General features: G+C 33.5%; 1 protein-coding gene and 1 long non-coding RNA gene across 3 annotated transcripts; both read right to left on the bottom strand.

Moving 5' to 3' along the window:
- Positions 1-2,277: 2,277 nt before the first annotated feature.
- WIT2 (WPP domain-interacting protein 2) lies at positions 2,278-10,985 on the bottom strand. 2 transcript variants are annotated; one of them, XM_088110851.1, is made up of 5 exons: positions 10,502-10,985; positions 6,715-7,282; positions 5,468-6,600; positions 4,608-4,805; positions 2,278-2,597 (listed from the first exon to the last, which is right to left on the bottom strand). In XM_088110851.1, the coding sequence occupies exons 2-5, from the start codon at positions 7,253-7,255 to the stop codon at positions 2,421-2,423; spliced, it is 2,049 nt and encodes a 682-aa protein (XP_087966977.1). In that variant the 5' UTR covers positions 7,256-7,282; positions 10,502-10,985; the 3' UTR covers positions 2,278-2,420. The 2 variants fall into 2 exon arrangements, with proteins under 2 accessions (XP_087966977.1, XP_087966978.1); XM_088110852.1 differs by having other exon boundaries at positions 2,454-2,597; positions 4,604-4,805.
- A 3,998-nt stretch (positions 10,986-14,983) lies between these two features.
- LOC124836428 (uncharacterized) lies at positions 14,984-18,824 on the bottom strand. Its single transcript, XR_015784726.1, has 2 exons — positions 18,552-18,824; positions 14,984-15,523 (listed from the first exon to the last, which is right to left on the bottom strand). It is a non-coding gene; the product is annotated as an uncharacterized LOC124836428 (long non-coding RNA).
- Between the last annotated feature and the right edge of the window lie 5,481 nt (positions 18,825-24,305).

Here is a 24,305-nt window from a genome sequence, read left to right as displayed (position 1 = left end):
AATTGGTTTGTTAGTAAAATTAAGTTTTTTTTTTAAATTTCTGTTTTTAAAATTTGACTTAGCAATAAAAATGATTTCTTTAAAATAAACGGATAAATAAAGAGTGTAGGAAAAGAGATAATCAATTATCCTAAAAACTTACTTGAAAACATTTTATTTCCACTATGATAACCTATTGCAAGTAGTGACAATTGATCATCACAAAACTTCTCTAAAAACATTGTATCTTCACTGTGATAACCTATTACGAGTAGTGATAATCGATTGACATAAAGATTATTATGAAAAACTTGATTTTAATTAGATAATCAATTATTATTAGTAATAATCAATTATCACAACTTTTTGGATAAATAAAACATTTTCTTCCATGATTTTTCTGCATGCTTCTTTATGACTCTTTAAGCAAAGTATTATACATAATTTATTCACTAATATATGACTTATTACATAGACTTAATTATATACATAAATAAAATACAAGTTTTCTAATATCTTTTATCATCACTCTAAGTTCTTGAACTTGCTTTTATCATCATCAAAATTTTCTCTTGAAGAATGATCTCCATCATCTTCTTCTTTTGACAATGAAGTAAACATTCACATAAAAATAACTTAGTTATCTTAATGTCTAGTGGAGATCTTCACTAAAGTTTCTTAAGAAACTTGAACTAACACCTTGCTTCTAAAATCAACAAGATGATTTCTTATCATTTGACATTAAGAGCTTAATTGTTAAGGTGTTATTTGTGTTTTCATAACCTTGTCTTATTATAACTATCTTGGAATGGTCCAAAAGTTCACGCTCTTGGCTGAGTTAGTGCAAATGCAAATTTGAAGGTACTGAATAATGTGTATCATGCACGTATAAGTTCTGTCAAACAACTTTGGTTGGCTATGTTTTGTATCTTTGGTCTTGCTTAAATGCTTTGTCTTGACATATATTTTTTTTTCATGCTTAGTCATATAGGACAATGTTATCTTAAAGAAAATTACATGATAGCTACATGTTGAGTTTATGTTTTTACTTAAGTCATATGTCACATGTTTTCCAGTTGTAGTTTTCTTTTTGTTAATTCCAATGCTTAAATATGCCAATCAAGTGTTTTAGCTCAAGTTGCATGTGTCTTGAATTGATTGGTTAAACATATGGACTAAGTGCTCATATTAAGATGTTTAGAGATATTAGATTGTTTAATAACTCGAGTTTTGAAGTTTAACATACAATACTTACGAAATATCCTTTAGTGAAATATAGCGTCTAAGCTAAACGCATATTAGAACATTCTTATTAAACAATAGGAAGATAAACAATCACATGGAATAATAAAAGATAAACAAACATTTTTAAAGAAAGTAGTAAACGTTGAACATTTTATCAATTGAGACACTATTTTGAGAAACACAAACTCACGCTAAACGCTCATATTATAAATCATGTTTAAACAATCTCTTAATGTAAGAACATTAAGTGCATGAACATTCTATATCTCTATCTGCTTTGTTTTTAATCTCTTTATCTGTGTAGATAATGACAACACCAAACTTTACTCAAAAGTATTACACATGGATAAGAAAAACCTCGTAAAATAGGAAAATATTTCTTGAATGTTTCTCTAAAGATTTATGTTCTTTCTATGTTGTAGAAGCTCCCACTACTAAAACAATGTTGTTTTTCCTAAGATGTAGAAAAGTACAAATACAAGAAATCACTTACCTTCAAGAAGATCAATTCTTTCTTAATAACTATCATCTTTCGAAGAAAATTATATAAAAAGAACTCACACAAGAGAAAAAAAAAGAACTTTTTTGTTATCATTGAATCGCTAATATTCTCTCTAAAAATTTTAAATATTGAATTTTATCATTGCAATTGATACTTCAAAATAACTAATATTACATAAACACGAATTTCAAAACATAATAATAAAATTACTAGTTTTTAGTTGTAAGTATAAATTTTAAAATCTCCATGTATATTTTAAAAATAAACTACCGTTAGAGTCATCATCACTTAATAACGTTAATTTTTTAATGTTGCAAATAGTGTTGTGGAGTGTTGACACGTGTTTTGTGTCCATATAAATCTTCTCTTTCTTCTTTCCCCCTCTCCCGTCTCCATGATCATTTCTTTCACTCCATCTCCAATCCTCGCTAGTGGCCACTGCATCCCATCTTTTGCAACACAACAATGAGAAACATAACCACAAAGGGAGGGCATTTGCTAGTTTCTTAACATTGGTTCAAATCAAGACACAACAAAACACAACTCAGTAGTAAATTATAATTATAGTAATTAATTAATTGATAAATTACCCGAAATCTGTTACAGCAACTAAGATAACATAAAGACGCTCTAGGACTTGAGGGAAGCCCAACTACACAAGCACAAATTTTCTATAGCGTTCATAACTTGGCAATCATAAGCTTTCGGAAATGAAAATGTTTCCTTTGTCCAACAACCAGATGGCTAACACAGAAACCAGAGGGACAAAAAATGCTACTGAAAGAAATGTCAATTTTCTGCAACTTGAAAGCTTATCTGCCGAAATAGATGATGCGGCTTGAGATTTTGAGCTTGCAATTTCTTCACCCACCTAATAGTTGAAACAAAAAAAGGAAAAGACTTTAGGATCTGAGGAAAATTAAGTTTGTACCTGTAAATTAGCCTTTTACTCTATCAATGCAAGGTGAACTTCTTCACATTGTGATGTTTCCAAAGCAGTATGTAAAAATCCATCCAGTAAAATGATGGTAGAAAGTATAACATTGAAAGAAACCAATTGGTTCTGGATACATGTTGGGCATTTTGGTCAACTTTGTCAGTTACCATTGTAAGCATCCTTGGTTAGATAAGAGTTTTTACATTCTAGACATGTAATTTCAAATTCTAAAATAAGTTGTCTTATGTTTATATTCTGATTATAGCATGGCAAACATAAAAAGGCTTGAGAAGGGAAAGCAGAGTTCTGTAGACTCTTTTCATGGTAGTATTCAGGAAGAACGTAATCATGTTATGGAGGGAAAGGGAAGATGAATTACAAGATATAGACAAGGTACATTGTTATTACATACACTAATGAAACAGTAAATGAGATAAAATCTATGAGCGGGAAGATCAGAGTGTTATGTTTATGTAACACACGTGGGAGAATTGGTTAAAGGTGATAGCCACGTGGCAAGCAATGCAAAGAATAATGAATTGCACAAAAGTTCACGTATGAGGAGAAAGAGCATAAAGTTGCGGGGATTTATTCAGTGAGGACATGTGTGGTATGACTCTTTTCTCTGCAATCTTTTTCTCTTACATTTCTCTCTGTCCCCTTTTCCTGACCTAACCTCTCTTTCTGGAAATGTATATTGCCAAAGAGAAGATACAAAATCTTTCCAATAGTTAGCAAGAAGTAATAATAACTAATTCCATACACTAATATTTCATTTTCTAATAATAGACTTTGGTTTTGGAGATTAATTTACTTATTTTTATCTTGCATAGCTATACTCCTCTTTGGGAAATCATCGATCATAGATGGGACAACCAATTGCATAGGCCATTACATGTTGCAGGCTATTATCTAACCCATGTTGCACTATGATGCTAAGTTCAAAGCTGATTATGAGGTGAAACGTGGAATGTATGATTGTTTGGATAGGTTGGTGGGAGACATGATCAGATCACTAAGATTGACTCTCAAATTGAAAGTTTCAAGAGAAAATCTAGATTTTATGGTATTCCAATAGCTCAATGTGAATTCAAAACCAAAACTCCATCACTATGGTGGGAATCATATGGTGATGAACATCCAAAATTACAAAGATTTGCAATTAGAGTATTGAGTTTGACTTGTAGTTCATCCAGATGTGAACGTCACTGAAGTGCTTTTGAAAGGGTAAGAATTCCTATCTATGAAATTGATTTTATAATTATCTTTTAGAGGCTAGTATAAGGTGTTAATTAATTTAGTAATTATTTTGGTCCACACCAAGAAAAGAAATCGTCTACAACAAAAGAACATGAATGATATGGTGTTTGTAATGGCTAATTCAAGATTGACGAAGAAGGGTGTTAGGAAGATAAAGGACTGCAACATTGATGATCTTTGCTTCTGGCGATGAATGGACTGTGGAGGAAAATGAAGCAAGTTCTAGATGCTTCATATGAAGACATCTTAGTTCAAGTTGGAGAGAATGAATATGCTAGTAGAGGTGGTGTTGTTGCACCTATGGATGATTTGGAGACATCTTAGTTCAAGATTCTTATTTTTGTTAATTTATTTGAAACAACCTCTAGAATCTTCTAACAAACTCTAACAACTTCTAGTAATACATTTAATATACTACCTACAACTCTCAATATTGCATTTAATCTAACTAAAAACAGATTGCTTTACTAAATTTGTTGCTCTTTCATTGTTCTGGGGCAAAATTTAACACTTAGTGCACAATAGAGCATATAGAGAAGCTTATTTTATTTTTCTTCTTATTTTCTTTCTCTACAAGTGGTTTTGGAGAAAATTTCCTAAGTAGACCCTGAATGTAACACCTACATTTTACGTAATAAGCATACCTAAATAAAAAAAAGAAAAGGCTGACAAATAAGTACCTGCCTGAAAGGCGGCATTAAAGTGATCTATTACTTCCTCATCCGAGGACTTAGCACAGCTATCATTGCTTGAGTCAATGTTGGAAGCTTGATCTTCGTTTCTGTTGTTCAGTCCATAGTTGCACGTATGTAAAGATCCATCAATTTTAGTATTCTTTAACTTTTGTACCAAATGTTTATTTTCCTGTTTTAAAGCAAGTAACTGCAAGAAGAACAATGATAGGAAATCCAATGTCCCTGTTAGTGTATAATTCATAAAAAGTTGAATAATAACTCCAGAGTTATTTGAAAAGAAATAATAAATCGACAAACATAATCATAACTTCAAAATTATCATGTTACTTTTATTCGGTTTCTTATTCTGTTCCAAGGAAAAATACTGATTTATTATCTAATTACGCCAAACACAGTTATAATCACCTAACTCCACTTGTTTCTTTCAGGATAAGTAACCATGAACCATAATATATCCGCACAGGTATATTTTCTTTAATGTCCCTTGAAAAACTACAAAGGGTGGAAACAACAACACTCTTTTGATCCTTGAAATATACAATTTTTCTTAATTGTGCTCTGCAGGTATAATTTCCAACTATTGAATAATTGAATATTTTATTTTCTCATTCCATTCTAGCAATAACAGTTAAGATGAAATAAAGTTTCATCAATTAAGCACAGAAGGATCAAACTTAGATAGAAGGATCAAACTTAGATAAATGAAGACATTGAATACTTCTTTGATGAAATCAAACTCTAGGAAATCCAATTGAGTACACATATCTTTAAAGGACCTAAATATTAGTTTTCTCTTAAAGAAACCATTGAAACTAGAGTTCAAAACCCACAAATTTCTTGAGTCATTACCTGGTTATTGATGTGCTCCCTTTCAGCAGCTAATTGCATTACCATATCCATGATAAGTTTGGTTTTAGTATCAATTTCTTTTGCCCTTGAAAAACTTGTATGGCTAGCTTGATCCAAAGATGTTTTCAAGCATATTGTTCTGGACCTAAGGAGATCCAATTCTTTATTAAGTTCTAAGTTTGTTTGAGATAGCACAAAACATTTCTCAGCAGCACTTTCATTATTACTTTCGGCTTTTGAAACCTTTGACTTCAGCTCTTCAATTAATATTTCCATATCCCATATAGCTGTGTATAACATGTTCTGCTGTTCTTGACTTGCTTCAGAAGATGCCTTTGCAGTCTGTAGTTGGATATCTAATTCCCTTAGTTGCTTCTCAAGTGAACCAACCTTTTTTTCTGCAGTGCTAGCACTCCCTTTAAGAAAATTCATCTCTTCAGTAAGTTCCAAGTTGGTCTCAGTTAGCTGTGTAACCTTGGCTTCTGCACTCTCAGCCCTATTTAATGCAATGTCAATGTTTTCTCTTAGAGACTCAACAAAATTTTCCATTTCAATTTGATGTTCATGGTATGCTTCATTCTCTGCAATCGCATTATTAATCTGAAGCTCAAAATCCTTTCTCTCCTTCTCAAGAAATTTCACTTTTTCCCTCAAAGCCAACACATCAGATTTTTCCTTAGTACTCTCGACATTACATGTCTCAAGCTTATCTAAAGCAGCATCTTTAGCCTTGATTTGCTCCATCAAATTTTGAACTGTTGATCTCAACTCATTTTCTCGTTGCATAGAACTACTGAGATTGAACTCAGTTACTTGAAGACGTCCCATTATACCTTTAGAAATCCCCATTAACACCTCTGCAGCATTGTCTGCCTCAAGAAATCTTCCCCAAACTACTTCTGCTGCTTCTTCCATATAAAATGCCACTTGTTCTGTGTAACGGAGTTTCAACTTTAGGTCCTCATCGTCTTTTGACTCTGCTAACTTCCTTTCAAGAGCTAGCTCCCTCGCAAAAGATTTCTCAAGCATTTGCAGAATATATCTTCGTTGTTCAACCATCTGATAATTGGATTTTGCTTTCACATCTGAAAGTTGACCATTTCCTGATAAATTCAAGGCCTTCCCCGTTTCGCCTGTTTACATGGATGACTAAGAAAGGTAAACAGTCATCCCAAACTTGGAAAAGAACTGCACGCTCAGTATAAATGTCAGAAAAAAAAAATATTTTAGTAAGAATTCCAACTTACAATTCTCATTTCTATAAGCATCCATGGTTTTCTGTAACTGGGATGATTGCATTTTCAACTCCATTAACTGCTGTTGAAACTGTTTCACAGACTCTTCGGAGTCATGCAATTTTTTGTCCATCATAAGGAAAACCTCGGTCAAATGTCTGCACGAAAATATTTTTTGACGAGCAATAACAATTTCTTCCTGGAGAGCGTCCATGAAACTGTCAAGCTCTCTTACCTCAGAATCCAAAATACCAGCCAATAAATCAAATGACATTGCCTTCTCAAATAATTGTGCCAAGATGCAGTTATTCTTTGAATCCATTGCTTCAAGATCACTTTCCTCGCTTAATAAATAAATATAAAGCACATGCAAATTCATCAGCTTCTCAGTAAAATAGGCTAGTCGATAATCTATTTCCGTTAAAGCTTGCAGGGATAACTCTTCTTGCTCGTCGTTTTCTTTTGTTGAGAAACCCTGAAGTTCGTAGGGTTTTCCAAAAGCTGAATCTACAGCGTAAAAGTGACCTTCATCTTTTTTACCAAATTCATCCATTGGTGGTCTGTAGTTTTTCAGCCTCTCCTGAAAATAAGGTAGAAATGAGACCTTTGGTAGAAGAACAAAGCCACCATACCTATGTACTAATTTAACACACAAAAGAGATAGCACAATTGTCTAGTTAATTCACGACTTGTTTCTTTCAAGACCATAAAGTAAAAGAACAAAGGCAAAGCACGAGAAATGAGGAATAAGATAAATTAATAAAAAAACCAATTTTCATCATTTTCAAATACATAATTACGTGTTGAATAACAAGTAAAATATTTAAAGCATATATTATCCCTTCAACGTAATTAATTATATAGTAAATATTTTATTATTATTAATGTATATTAAAAGGTAAGTTTTTAATATAATCAATTATATATATTAAAGAATTAATAATATTTATGTTTTTTTGTTATCATAAAATAATATTATTAGAATAATCAGTAAAAGTAAAAAATTTATAAATAAGTAGTTATATTTTTTTATTCTAAATAATATTACTTTTTCTTTATGTTATTTTACTTAATGCTCGATCATCCAATACAAACGAAGTGTAAGCCAATGTCTCAAAAGTACTAACACTAATAAAGTAAACCAACAATAGTTAGCATTTGGTAATTAGCATGCAATAGTTCAGATATTTTCTATCAACAAAAAGGATATATTTGATATGGAAGTACCTAAAGTGCTCCAAACCATATACAACTTATATACAACCTATGATTAAGTCTTCATTGTTCCACATCCATAAGTCCTTCCTTTCTTTATGTAATAAAATTCTTTGAATCTCTTGCATGAACACATCAACTTGATCTTTTTCCCACTCAAACCATTCTCATCTCCACTTCATACACCACTCCCATGTACTCTCATTCCATCTTCCAACCTCCCCAACTTTTCATTTTGTTATTCAAGTTTGCATATAATCTAGGGAATCTCAACTGAAGTGGTTCCTCACCTTTCCACACACATCACAAAATTCATTATTTGATCTAGGTCTCTCATTCAACCATGTCCATTATCCATACTTGCAGCCTAGTATTTCCTTCCACTAACCTTGGTTTTTCACTCCTAGTCTTCACTTCCACTCTGCGAGCAGGGCACTTTTAAATTTGTTTATAATTCCTGGCCCTCTTTCCTCCTTTGGTTTATATGTGTTCTCCCTTTCAATTCACGTTGTATTCCTACCTTGTGATCCCCAGCCTCAAAGAAAGTTCCACTGGAGCCTTTAAAAAGGACAGATAGTACAAGGAAATTGTTGTACTAACATTTTTATTAGGCACACCGGGTCCGCAAAAGACACAAATCTTCCTTTCCACCAAGACAATCTTTTCTTGATTTTATTCTCAACCGGCACCAAAAGATTTGCTTCGTAGGATTTTTCCCAACAATAATTCCCAGGTATGTGAAGGGTACATTTATTATCCTGCAGTTTAATATTTTGGAGTACCTATCTAGTTCCCCTTTGTCTATACCCAACTCCCCAACCTTACTCTTACGGAAGTTAACCATAGGCCTAATGCAAATTCAAAACATATCATCTGCAAATTGCAACATATTCACTTCTAATTCATTTTTCCCCACCTTCAAACCTTCTAGCAGAATTTTCTCAGTAGCCTGTCTATCCAACCCAGCCAACCTTTCCATAACAATTAATAACAAAAGAGGTGCTAACGGGTCCCCTTGTGTTAATCCTCTACTTGGTTTAGACTCTTTAGATGATTTTCTGTTCACTAGAATCGATATGGTGGATGATTCCATACATCCCTCCATCCATGTAAACAATTTACTACAAAAGTCTAGTCTTTCTAACATGTACTAAAGGAAATCTCAACTCATAGAGTTGTAAACTTTTTCTTAATCCACTTTTACTATCACACATTTCTCCTTTTTACATGTAGCCTCTTCCACTTCTTCATTCTAAAGTTCACATTATTCCTCATAAATCTAAACTAATTTGATCATTTATAAAAGGCTCAGAAAGAAGAATTTGATGAAGGTGCAGTGAGGAATTTGTATGCTCTCATTTATTTTCAGTATTCACTGAAAACATATAAAGAAAGTCTTGGTAAGAAGAATTTGATATCATTTATAAAAGGCTCAGAAAGAAGAATTTGATGAAGGTGCAGTGAGGAATTTGTATGCTCTCATTTATTTTCAGTATTCACTGAAAACATATAAAGAAAGTCTTGGTAAGAAGAATTTGATATCATGAGGAATTTGTATGCTCTTATTCACTGAAAACATAAAGAGAAAGTATCGGTATCATCATGATTGATTCCCTTCTATTTCCCAATGAGAAATACATATAAATTGATGTTGTTAACAAGCCTGTAAGATATCAAAGAAATGCACAAAAAGAGAAAAAGTGAAGTGCAAGATGCTTGGTAGCAGAAGAATTTCTTTTAATTAGAATGGTAGTAATTTTAAGAATCAATTAAACTTGTTTGTTTCTTTACAAGGTGCTTTTATTCACCTCTAGGTTTCATATGAATTTCAAGAACCCAAAACATGTAGCATTTCATCCTATACTAACCTCACCTTTTTCCTTTTCCTGGTATCACGGGACTCGAGATATATGGTAAAAAGATAAAAGTAGAAACATCTAACGAATTTGGTTGCCTGGTTTCTTTTTCTACAACTCACTACTAGCTGCCATCTTCTTCCCCTCTTCTAATTAATTAAAATATAATTACCAACAGAAACACCACAACCAAAATTATAAAAATTGAGCGTATGCAATATTTCCTCTTCACAACCAAAATTATAAAAATTGAGCGTATGCAATATTTCCTCTTCACCTCTTCACGCTCTTTAAACATCCATAGCACAAGACAAGAAAAGTTGAAACACAACAGTAGTTCAACTAAAAATACATTTCATTTCGTTTCAAACAGAGCCAATTTCACAACTGAAACACCTATTCCGAATTCCTTCCTATCTTAAGAACATAAACCATAGAATAACCTGAGTTTCCTAACAAAATCAACACACAACACAAATCCTGCACGATAACCTCAAAATCGCCACAATAACATTGCACATTCAGTTTACATCAATAAGAATGTAAAATTTAAAGAAACAAACCCCCACCCCAGTGACTATCCTCAACAAAGCTCCTAACTTGATCATTCCAAAACATGAAATGCTACGAAAAGAATGAACCTGACCGCCCCATTTCCAACAATGGAGCACATAAGGCCCAAAAGTGGCACTAAATTATTAAGTGGGAACTAAGAAATTGAGTCATACCTTTGTCAAAATGCTTCCAGGTCTTCGTATTAGTTCGCTCCGATGATAATATTGAAGAAACTTGACTTAACAAAAGCCCACATGAAAATTCTGCTAGATAGTGTTTCTGAGCCTCCTAACTACCACTCATTTTGAAATTACTGTTATATAAGGGTCACTTTTCCCATTCCCCAAAGCAAAACTAAATAAATGAAGGTATTTCTTCTGTTCCAACCTGTGTTGATCGATGAGGTGTAAGAGGAAGAACCAAAAGTGCAAAAAGCAAAGTGGTCAACCTAGTGCGTGGGAGCGCTGTTTGTTGCGATCTGACAAATCAAAGACCTGAATTGGGGTGTACATTAACATTGACTTCGAATAATTGGGTTTGAGAAACAACACAAAACAAAGCTGTACTCATAACTAGATAGATAAGACACAAACCAATGGCTAAGACCAAAGGTTAAGTGTTTTTGTTTTTGTGGGTCTATCAGGGTTCAGGCTGGATTCAGACAACTTTGGTTTGTTTTCATCATTGTTGTTTTTAATGCTATATATAAGATGTTTCAATTTCATATTGGGTATATTTGTAAAAAGTGTAATGTGTGATTAATTAAATAAAAAAAATTTAATTAAGTTTTGAGTACATGATCATTTTTGAAATTCTCTATTTAGTTTCTATTAAATTTTTCAGATCCTCAAAATTTTAAAATATTTTAATTAAATCTCTTAAATTTTTCTTAAATATGTGATATAATAGTTTCTTGCACAGTTATTTTCTCCAAATATGGTCATATAGTATTTTGTTATAAGAAAATATGAACATTACAATTATTGTTTAAGAATTTGTTATATTTAAAGAAAATTACTTTTAAATTTAACTAAACTTATTAAATTATAAAATTACAAAATTTAAAATGACAAAATTATTAAATTATAAAATTAAAATTATAAAAATATAATCTATAAAATTATAAGATTATAAAATTTTAAAGTTATAAAATTATAAAATTATAAAGTTTATAGAAAAAAAAAAGAGTTCCTATTAAATTTTTTTACTTATTGATAATTTTATAATTATAAGGATATGATTTTATCTAATTTGGATCTTTTATCCTTTGAAACATGAACAATTTGTTGATAATAATGTTTATAATTTTATTGCTATTGAGACACGTACGAGAAGTTTATGAGATAAATTTAAGTCTTAGTATGCTTCTAAGTTAAAAACTAGCAAATACTTATTAAAAAATTTTGTAAAGTTAAAATAAAAGAAAGAAATTTCAAATCACTTAATTTGAAAGATGTTAGGATCAAATACCAGGTTTTCTATTGTTTCAAAGACACCATGATGTACAAATGCATGCTCCAACATAACATATTTAATGAGTCATTGTAACTTTAGTATTCCATTTGTTTATTCTGACATTTTCAGGATGAATTGAAATCATATTTGAAAATGTTACTTGGTACACTTTTGTTTCTTTTCATGTAGTTTTTTCCAAATTTGATAGATTATTGAATAACTCATAATTATTAGAAAATAACTCATAATTTTACAAATAAAATAAATTTATAATATAATTAAGTATATATTTGATCTTATTGTTTTTTTAAATTAAATTTAAAATCATTTAAACTTGTTTTAATAAAGTTTATTGAAATTTATTATTTTTAAATTTATTTTATTATCAGGAATCAAATCTCTACTAAAGTATTTATTAATGTATAGTTTTTGGTAACCAAATCTCTAAGTGAAGTATTTATGTATAGTCTCATCTTTAGAATATATATAAGTCTACGTTAGACAATATATTTTAGTGGAGATGATGTTGGATGATGTTGAGTTATTGAGATTCCTTCATATGTGGAAAATAAGCTACAATAATGTAGACTTGTAACTTGTAACTCGTAATCTCACATGTAACTTGTAACTTATAATCTGTAACTTGTAACTTGTAACATGTAACATGTAACATGTAACATGTAACTTGTAAACTGTAAATTGTAACTGGTAACATGCAACCTGTAACATATAACTTGTAACCTATAACTGGTAACCTGTAATCGGTAACCTGTAACTTGTAACCTGTAACATGTAACCTGTAACGTGTAACCTGTAACACGTAACATGTTACTTGTAAATTCTAACCTATAACCTGTAACCTGTAACCTGTAACCTGTAACCTGTAACCTGTAACCTGTAACCTGTAACCTGTAACCTGTAACCTGTAACCTGTAACCTGTAACATGTAACCTGTAACCTATAATATTTAACCTTAACTTTGTAACGTGTAACTTATAACCTGTACCCTATGACGTGTAACACGTAACCTGTAATATATAACTTGTAACCTATAACTGGTAACCTGTAACTGATAACCAGTAACTTGTAACCAGTAACTTGTAACTGTTAACCTGTAACCGGTAACATGTAGCCTGTAGCCGATAGCTTGTAGCCTGTAGCTTGTAGCCTGTAGCTTGCAGCCTGTATCCTGTACCCTGTAATCTGTAACTTGTAACATGTAACTTAAAACACTTAACTAGTAACCTATAACCTGAAACCTGGAACAGGAACCTAGAACCTGGAACAGGAACCTAGAACCTGGAACAGGAACCTAGAACCTGCAACCCTCAACCTGCAACTTAGAACCTAAAACCTGCAAGTTGCAACCTGCAACCTGGAACTTGGAACCTGAAAACTGCAACTTGTAACCTGATGCAACATGCAACATGTAGCCTGCAACCTGCAACCTGTAACCTGCAACCTATAACCTGCAACCGGTAACCTATAACTTGCAACCTGCAACCTTCAACCTGTAACCTTCAATCTGCAACCTGCAACCCGCAACCTGTAGACTGCAACCTACAGCCTGCAACCTGCATTGTAACATGTATCGTGTAACATGTATCTTGTAACATGTATCCTATAACATGTATCCTTTAACATGTATCCTTTAACCTATATTGATTCATCATATTACACTCATAGATACTATTTTAGCACAACAAACATAATCGAAGCAATTTCTAGTTTCTCTTACCTCACAAGAAAACTCTCATCTCAAAGAACGTTCCATTGATACTTGAAATGTAAGGAATCTATAGACGAACCTATGAAGTACCAAATTAAAAATGGATAGAGTCCTTAGAACTCTAGATAAACCAAGAATGATTAAGACAAACATGATTACACATGCAAAGACACTATATTCTTTTAAAATCGAATTAAGAATAAAGGAGGAAAAGGAGTAAAAAGTTACTTGCTCTATGATAGAAATTGATCGGCTAAAATTGTAAACCTTGATGCCGTGATCGATTATACACCTGATCGTCAAATAGATTACTCAAGAATAAGAACTCTTAAAGAGAAGGTAGAGAACTCTAGAAAAGTAGTTTGCAGAGACATAATACGTTTTAAAATAATGAAACTCGTTTATAACAAAACTATTTCTAATAAAACCATTTAATATTAAAATAACTTAGTCTCACTATTTTTAGACTACCACCACTACTAAAATACTATTCTTTTGGAGTTTACACATAAAGTATCCTATTTTTAAAATATTGATTTATAAATAGCTTCATATTACATTAGCTTTTCTAAATCATTATTTAAAAATAACAAATATTAATTTAAAACGTATGCTAAAGTAAGTAGTCTTTCGTTAAAGATAATTACTTGTTAATATTATATAAAACAAACAAAATATTTTTACACATTTTATATTCTACCTTTTAAATTTCTGAAAAATTAACTTTTTTGTTAAATATACGATATTATTTTTAAAGAAATCTTTTTTTAAAAAAAATATTATATCTCAATTTGAAATTTTTGATTTTTTTTTGAAACGCGTGATATTATTTCTAAACCAAACAAAAATTTTAGGCTTAATACCCTATTTTGTCCCGAGTTTCGCTCGAAAATGTCAAATTAGTCAATCCTTTGAAAAATGTGTCAATTATGTCCTCACTTAATAAAATTTGCATCAATAAAATCCCTTCCGTTAAATCCGTACAAACGACGTTAATTAATTTTCTCTCTTATTAAGTAACGCCGTTTGTACGGATTTAACGGAAGGGATTTCATTGATGCAAATTTTATTAAGTGAGGATGTAATTGACGCATTTTTTAAAGAATGAACTAATTTGACAGTTTCGAGCGATACTTGGGACAAATCAGGGTATTAAGCCAAAATTTTATTACAAAGTGAAGATTTGAATAATAATACTAGGAAAATATTATAATTTAAATATGAGACACACTTCAGTTAAAATTAATTATTTTAAAACACTTCTACCTATAAACATCATTGCTTGAAAATATTACTATTTTAAAAATAAACAAAATATTGAAAATCATATTTCAATTTCAAATTTCTATAAAACTAAAAAGGTTTTCCTTTTAGAAGAAAAATCCCATCTTTTACTCTACATCAATATAATATTAACAGATTAGTCAAAATCTATTTTGAGGTGAAGCTTTTTGTGTTGTGAGGGTTGCAGTAAGGGGAAACATGCATGGGATGATATGATAGAATAACATCGGTGGCGATTCCCATGCACTGTAACAATTACCCGTTTTTCCAATCAAAGGATGGGTGGGCGACTGATGTTTTAACATGTATTAAAACAATTAATATACAAAAAACTTAGCCGACTGAACTGGTACATTCTGCTGTCGCTTCATCCGCGATTATGCAAAGATTGCTTCTCCCCTTACTGCGTTGTTGTATAAAGATGCTCTTGAAAGGGGACCCAAAGTTCAAGTCTTTGATTTGCAGAATTTCACCTTACCATTGATTGTGATTGTCGAGACCGACGCTTTCGGCATGGGTTTGGGCAATGTAATGATGCAATCAAATCATCCGATTGCTTTCTAATTGCTTCACTTGTCCACTTACATTTCGTGAGCTGCACGCTATCACTTCGGTTGTTAAAAGACAGCGGCAATATGTGCTTGGTAATTCTTCACCATTGACCACCGTAGCTTGGGGAGTTAATATCTTGGGCAATTTATAACTCCCGAGCAACACGTATACTTTGCTACAAGGTCGTCAAAATCAAGATCATAGAGAATTATTATATCACACTTGAAACGCACAATTAACTTCAATTCAAAATGATAAGAAAAACACACAGAACAGGAAGCCAATAGAAGTAATAATATAATAAACACCCGCGTTCTAGTTACAAAAGAGTACAAAGCTTAGTCTTGATTGTAATGTCTAAATCATCACGAGATGTAGTTTCATCCTCCTATCCTAACCTTGAATTGAAACCATGTTTTCATCGAAATCCAAATTGCGTACACCCAAACCCAATCCTTAATTCTACGCATGTTCATCTTCTATAATGTAGTCATCATGTGACGAACAATCTTCAAGATTAATCTGAACTAGTTTTCTATAGATATATTTTAATTGATATTAACTTACCGATTTGAAGAATTGTAATTCCGCTCACATTCAAAACAGCAGTTGTGATGTCGTCCTAGGAATTGAGTAGTTAGTTACTTTGGGAGACATTACTTGAAATTTTAACAAATTGACAATAGATTTCAAGATTCATGGTAAAAAACATGTGTTGAAAGGCTCTTCTTCTACTAGGGGTGAAAACAGTTATGAAGCAACAACTTGATAAAGCTTTGGTGGAAGGTGTTCATATATCCATGCTTTAGCTTTGTGGGGATGACGGAGGTTTACTACTGTCGCTAACCACACACGCCACTCAACCAGCAGTAGCAGAGGAAGTAAAAGAACTATTAAATGAGTTTAATGACGTTTGAAGTACCAACTCAACTGCATCCATTCACGCCAAGTCATTTCTTCCATATTTTTAAGTTGAATCATTTGCTTGAACAGGTACATGTACTTACTAGTGTTTTGGAGTAGAATTCAGAGTAGAATTGAACCTAAGTTGTGAGTTGTTTGCAAAAATTGAGTGAAGAAATATTAAATGCATGACCTTATGAATTCAAAACAGAAAAGAAAATCTGGAATGAAAAAGAAAAATGAAGAGGTCGAACAATTACAAAAGAAAAACAAGAGGACAATTCACACTACATGTTACACTCCTAGATGCACATGCTTACTTTTCTAGTTGTCTTATGACTTGAATTATATTGTGAAGCATCTTTGAATGTAATTTTGTTTCTAATTCTACTTGAAAACAGCAGCTGTATGTGTTCTTGATTCAACTTGCATTTTTTTGGTTTTGTTTTAGTACTCATAATATAGATATTCATTAGGTTCCTTTTGAATGCCTTCACTCAAAATTTACCTTTTTTTTTTTGCATGTCTTTTCTTGTGAGTTCCTTTGAGTTTTGACATCTATATTCTTTCATTTTAAAGTTGTCCAGTTTCTGTTAGGAATTCTTGAGATCAAGAATTCAAATTATAAGATTAATATGCGGTAACACTCAAATTAAACATCCAACAATTACATAGACAGTTTTACTGGATTATAAGTCTAAAAACATTCAACAGCGTCAAAGGGAAGAGTTTCCCTTCCCACAGGTTAGCACCTGTTCTGAAACAACAATAAAACCACACACCGGTAGGAGGAACCGTTTCCCCTTTAAAAGACAACCATACTAAACGAAATCACTCCCTCTAACCACCCATAAACCGTCCAACCCCTGACAACCGTTCTATAACTTCTAATTTTTAACTTTTTTCCTAACATACACTTTAAAAGTCTTATCAGTTTCAAACTAGCTTTTCTTGACTTTTTCTTCTTACTCAAAGTGGAAAAGATATTGATTAATGCTTCACTTGTTTCTTGCAACCCACCTCTCTTCTAAGTTAGTATTTTAGGTGTTGAAGTGAGAATTGTTGAAGCTATACTCTTGTGGTGACTTTAAGGAACAAAAAAGACAATATAGTTAGTTTGTGCACTTCTAGGTTTGTAGGACATGCATGTGAGTGGTGGAGCCAAAGGCAATATAGTGTTGAAAGTGGAAGAAAATCTCCAATTAAAGATTGGTGTGAACAGAGGGCATGCATGAGAAGAAAAGAGAGGGGAAGCCAAGAGAGAACAAAAGAAGAAGAAAGGAATACCAAAGATAGTGGCCCAAAAATTGGGCGGGTGTTTGAAGATGGGCCCAAAGATCCAAACTGATTATTACAAAGGTGCAGATGGAGTAGCAAGTGCGGTGGATGCTTCCCAATAGTAAATGCACGAGGAAGCTGTATAATATAGGAGAATTTTGTATACGTGTTTTATTCCTCAAGACAGTTAAATGTATTTGATAAGAACAACGTTTTGTAAAACTCTTTAGAATTGATGAACTATGAATGAAATGGTTTAAATGTATGCTAAATTTCTTATGCCGTGCGTAAAATATAATTGGTGAGATGATGCACCCAGTTTCGCTCCATTCGATTCGTCTGATGGCCTTGGCACCAATAGACGATTGTATTGTTCAGGCCTCATCAGATGACCTTTTGGATGTGTTAACCGGGGTTATGTGACACTGGTTTTGAGGTGTTACAATTAGCTTCACTCAAACAGAAAACCCTAGCCACCAACACAAACTCATTAGAACCCCTAAGCCACCACAACCAACTAAATGACAAACAAGCGACTTATCGGTGCTGGAAAACAAAAACAAAATCCTGATTAGCAACAAATCGGTCGCAATGTAATAGCTAAAGCTTACATCTCCATTATCAACATCTAGGATACAAAAACTGATAACAACATTTCATTCTTCAATCGTAATTATAGTTTGCCTTTAAACCTATACTTTTTTTTCTGTCCTCTAAAATATGTATCTCAGTCCACCACAACTAAGTCAAAAATTAATTGTGCTTATGGTAATCTGAAGGATGCAAAATTCCAACGAAATTACTTCAAATAGATCATTGCTACAACATGTAACTACAACAGCCTACGCAAATCCATCATATTCCTCAAACCTACACTAACCTTGAATTTAAACATTTAATAGACAAATTATCCAGATAAAACGTTAATTCTAACTGCAAAATAAAAATGTTGTCCTAAATAAAAATCAGGCGACAATCACAATATACTCTAAACAAACACCAGGAAGTGAATAAGAACAAACCATGAATTTAAATCGCAGACAAGTTCCAATTTCGTTGTAACCTTGCTACTGTAAGGAATTGCGGACACTGCAGCCACATTGACGCTGCATCCAAAATTACGGACAATTTTTAAGTACCCGTAGCAAATCATGAAAAAAGTATAGATTAATACACGAAATTAAACTCCATAGATTTGAATAGTTTACACAAGTTCCTGATTTCTAACCATTGTAAAAAGAAATACAAGAAATTGAAAGACTGAAAGTGAAGATAGAACCGTTGAATGTAGGATTCAGGAGGAAATGTCTTTGGCGTTGTTGAACAAAGCTGCGGCGCAGAGAATGGAGGCGATGAAGGCGATGAAGGCCAAGCCGATGAACAAGGAAAGGCCCGCAACGAAGAAGTCCAATAGGCTCAATCCCACCATCATCAGAATAGCCATGTTGCCGTTGAGATCAGAATAAGATCGACATAACCATGAGAGGGATTAGAAAAGAGAGGAGAGAACGTGGATGGATGTGTCTAAACGGTGACAGAATTGAAACGCAAAAAACAGACATCACAGTTCATCAATTGCGTTCTTTTGGTCTAACCTCATCTGAAGAATGGAATTCACCTGTGAAAATCTATTATAAAATAAATAAATAAATAAATATTTATCTTTTATCTGTATATTTATTTTGTTGATAAATGTTTTAAAGGTTAGTTCTTTTAGTTATTTGACAGTAGTAATTCTTTTTCACATGTTTTTACATAGTTATTTTTTTTTGTCATTTGTTTAAATTTTCATATTTTTTGAGTTGTTGAAATTAGTTTTATCTTTTATTAAAATAGTTTAATTTATTATTATTTTATGATGACGACGTAATATATTCCACACATTAAATGTTAAAACTTTTCTTTCACTTTTTATAATTTTTTATTTTATTTTATTTTTAATAAATTATCATGTTCTTATTGCTAAACACATTGTAAGTCATTACTTACACTTAAACCACCATTAGAAACTCCAAACAAACCAAATCATCACTAAAAAAATCACAAATCATAACTATCATTCTCCAAACCAAAAAAAAAATTAGAATCTCAAATCAAAACATTAGTCCCAAATCACCCAAAATCAAAATCTATAGAGAAGAATTAAGAATAGAAACTCCAACTAACAAAAACTTAAATCAAAACTCTAATCTCAAATTGTGAAATCTAAAGCTATTGAAAAGAATAATGAACAAAACTCTAAATAACAGACCCCAAAAATTTTGCACAATTTACAAGGCAACTATTGCCGCTGGTTGCACTTAAGGACACCTCAAAACAACACTTATATAAGTCTAACAAAGTAGAAAAGTAAAAAAAAATTGATAATATTCTTACAACAATCTAGCCAGTAACTTGTGATTGATGCGTTTTAAAATACAAAACTAATAAAATAATAATATTAGTCGTTAAAAAATTGTTAAAAGAAATTGTTAAAATATTATTGTCCATTAGAAAACATTAGAAACTGTCTGTGAAACACATGCCTCCAAATCTCGTCCAGCCGCAACAATTTGACTGCATAACCCACTAAAACAGCACAACGTACTTCCTCCCAACTGCTTGGAAGTCACCCAACGCTAGTGGCCAAGAAGAAGCACGTAACACAGGCACTAGGTGCAGCAATCTAGCTGAAAGAAAAATGTACCAGGGAGTGCCGGGCGCCGTACAAAGGACGCCCGAAGTGCCGGGCGCCGTACAAAGAACGCCCGAAGTGCCGGGCGCCGTACGAAGGACGCCCGAAGTGCCGGACGCCGTACGAAGGACGCTCCTCAGAAAGGCCGTCTGCTTAGCTCGGCGCCCATGCCACACCCGGAGGGATAAATGCTCGATCATCCAAGTAGGCACGGATTGAACCTAGACTCCGTATAAACTCTCCTACACCAGCAAGTGCCGGGCGCCACGAACAAGGCCGTCCGCCGATCTCGATGCCTACATCGCCTGAATGGGCGGAACCTCTGTTTGTAAGAAAAGCTTTGAAGAACTCACTTGGAATTCCATCACCACGGGACATCCCCGTACTCTCACAGTGTTCTACAGGAAAATGCTGAGACGAAAACGTCTGGTACCAGGAAGGGCCGGACGACCTCGTAGAGGATCGTCCGCCCAATTTAGTGCCCGAGTCATCCCTAGGTAGGGCGGACGCCCGCATCGCTATGGCGGACGCCCATATCACGATGACCGGCCAAACCACTGATCTTTGTGACCTAAGCAAATTAACCTGGTTTAGAGGTAAGTAGAAATTAGAAGCTATTGGGCTGATTGGGCCGTGATTAACTTTTCACTAATCCCAAGCCCATAGCGAAAACTATAAATACAGGTTCACGGTGAGTGGTAGGTAGGTTACATTGAATGCACATTTATTGCTACTGTTGAAAATAGCCATTGCTCTGAAACTGACTTTGGCATCGGAGAATCTTTTGTAGGTCTCCACCCCTCCGGATCAAGAGGAGAGTCAAAGCTCGAGGAGAAGATCCGCCATTGAGACAAGATCGCAGGAAAACTTGGAAGACTGGGAACAGCACAGCCCTACACATCCGAAACAAAAAAAAAGAAAAAAAAATAGAAACCAGCGTCTAACACATGCATAACAGGACCGAGTGGTTCCCAGTATAATTGACAGCCAATTATATGCCACAACAGCACTCACATTTCATCCAAACAGTTAGCTAGAACCTGTCCATTTTGAACCTTTGATTGGTGTTAAATGGACAATCACTACTGCAGAGTTCATATCTTAAAAATGCTATCCTGGTGGACCAATCTTGGCTACTTTTGGGATCTTAAACTAGGCAATAAACACTGGAAACAGCCACTGGAAGCTAATCTAATTGGTCCATAAAATGCTTCTCGGGCCATCCCTAATACTGAAACCACCGGATTATAAAGCTCAAATCATTTGGCCACTAAAAATCTCTAAAATGGGTGATTTAATAATGCAGACCAGCCACTGAACTGCTTCCTACGTTGGAAAAACAAAAAGGAAAACCCACTAGACCAGTCCATATGCGCTAACACAAATTCGTTAGACAAAATTCCCCATGCACACAGATTCTGCGCCAACCACATGCCCTTCCATTAAGTCACAACATCTAGAAAACATACTCTCATATATAGACTGAACTGCTGCAGTAAAATCCCAATTAGACAGCCCTTCGACCAACACATTTCATTTAAAAAGGAACACCAAACAGCAGGCCAACAAGTCTTACAATTAAATCCCCGAATCTTATAAAATACATTGTCTGACAACATAATCAAATTCGTATTCTAGAAGAGCAAATTACCTGTCTGCACTTGCGGTCCTGCAGTCAATGTCACAATGATGGAAAAATATAAGCACCAATACTAACACACTCAGAATTTCCCGTCAAACCACTTCTGGTCTGACCTAACAGCAACCACAAAACAGCAAAAATACCATTAAGAACCATAGATAAATTTAGAATCACTACAGCCACATATATTCATCCACACACAAGTCAGCTCCCCTTACGTTTTGATTGATGCTTACATATACAACTAGTCTCTTATGAATTCATTTACACATACAAGATGAAATTTCATTCTTTTTTCCTAGTAGAGAATTAATAAAGTAGTATATCTAAGAAATAAGAGGTCATAGTTATTTCAGAAATACACATAAATGCACATTCACATAATGGTATAACCGCACAATATCCATATATAGTTATTTTACAACAGGTACACTTTAACAATCCAAGCATTTGAATGCAAGAACATATAAATACCCATTAATCAAACAAACACAGGAAGCTTCTTCCTACACCTCCATCCATTTCTTCCTACACCTCCAAATTTTTTTAAAATCCCAACATTATAGGTTCAAGGAAAAAATCCAACAAGTTATCATATTTGAATCAGTACTCAAAATTACTAAAGATGCATAGTTCACCCCAACATTGACTTTTGAAGTTAAGGTATGTACATCTAATGAATTTTCACTATTAACAACCCAACCGTAGAGCTAGAGGTGTCGAGTTCATTTATTCCACTGCTCGAGTTCATCCTGTAATGTTGTCGAGCTCATCCTGTTGAGTTGCCGAGCTCATCCTCTATAGTGTTGAGCTCATTCTCTATAGTTGTCGAGCTTATCCTATCGAGCTGTCGAGGTCGGCCTGGTATGCTACCGAGCTCAGGTTTACAGGCTTTATGCAAAACTTAAGCCCAACATTGCATATGCAGTTCTAAACGCGATAGCCACTCTACTTACATCCACTCAGGTTTGACTAAAACTACTTTTATTATTGTTTTACTGATCAAGATTCCATTACACCAAACATAGACGATAAAACACAAACTATTTAGTGAAATGCATGACAAAAAATTGAACATATACCATGTCGAGGTCGACCTAAACTTACACCAAGCACTATTATAGCTATGGATATTTCTGTCGATAAATCAAACAAAAATATTTGTTCATAATTCCTTCAATAATTACCATTTAGCAACAAATCTTATTCCGTTGATAAAAGTTCGTCGACAATTTGCTTTGATTAGTAAATGTTGAAATAAGATCCTCCAAGCTATATGATTCAAGCCAAGGGAGACTCCTAAATGGGTGATGGTTTCTGGAACGAAAACAGTAGAGAAAAATACACAAAGAGAATAGGTATATCTTATTAAAAAAATTGAATATTGTATTTGTACAGGTGTGGTTTTATAAGAAACAAAGTAATATATGTAGTGTTGTCTGTGTGACAGTTGTCTTGTCTTAAGGTTAACTAACATTTTCCCCTAAGACAAGCATCGAGTGATATAACACCAATCTTCTTTAGAAAATCAAAACGATCAGCCTTCAAAGCCTTGGTAAAGATGTCTGCCAATTGCTCCTCAGTTCTGCAGTAAGACAAACCTATTCTTCCTTTGCTTACCAAATCTCTCAAGAAGTGGAATTTCACTTCAATGTGTTTACTTCTACCATGACTCACCGAATTCTTAGATAGATTTATGGCAGAGACGTTGTCTATCCTTAACTGCAACAGGGTCTTCACAGGCATCATCATCTCCTTCATCAATTCTTCTAACCACACTCCTTGGCAGGCAGCAAAGCACCCAACAATGTATTCGGCTTCACAACTAAATAAAGCAACTACAAGTTGCTTTTTAGAACACCACGAAATAGGGGCTTTGTTCAGCAGAAAAATATATCCAAACGTGCTCTTTCTCTCCACAGGATCACCACCATGATCAAAATCGGTGTAGCCAACCAATTCTAATCCAAAGTTTTGTCTCCCAATTGGAAATAGTAACCCATGATCGGAGGTACCTTGAACATACCTCAACACTCGTTTGACAGCATTCATGTGAGTTTTCTTCGGTTCACTCATGAACCCGCTTATTAGACCAACACAAAATGAGAGATATGGTCTGCTGTTACAAAGAAACCTCAATGATCCAATTATTTGTTTAAATATTGTCTCGTCTACCCCTTCCTCTGATTCATCTTTCACCAACTTCTGGTTGACTTCCATCGGGCTTATTGTGGCATTGCACAATGACATATTAAATCTTTTCAACAAATCTCTAGTATACTTCTTTTGATGCATTACCAATCCTGCATCAATATAAGCAAATTCCATTCCTAGGAAGTAGCTTATCTTACCCAAGTATGTCATCTTGAATTCTATCTGCATCACTTTCTTGAATTCTTCTATGTTAGTTGGGTTGGATCCTGTGATGAGCAAATCATCCACGTATAAATAGATGATCAG

Source organism: Vigna umbellata, chromosome 3 (genome assembly GCF_029865625.1).
Source record: "Vigna umbellata cultivar VRB3 chromosome 3, Vumbellata_1.0, whole genome shotgun sequence".
Classification (NCBI taxonomy): Eukaryota; Viridiplantae; Streptophyta; class Magnoliopsida; order Fabales; family Fabaceae; genus Vigna; species Vigna umbellata.
Note: the sequence above shows the minus strand (reverse complement) of the source record. Positions and strands in the feature narration are given on the sequence as shown.

Bases quoted from the DNA above. Each gene is read 5' to 3' on its own strand.
- WIT2 (XM_088110851.1), bottom strand. From the start codon at position 7,255: ATGGATGAATTTGGTAAAAAAGATGAAGGTCACTTTTACGCTGTAGAT. The intron at 4,806-5,467 runs GTAATGACTCAA...TTCTTCTTGCAG, and splicing joins GGGAGCACATCAATAACCAG to TTACTTGCTTTAAAACAGGA. The intron at 2,598-4,607 runs GCAGGTACTTAT...TTCAACTATTAG, and splicing joins ACTTTAATGCCGCCTTTCAG to GTGGGTGAAGAAATTGCAAG.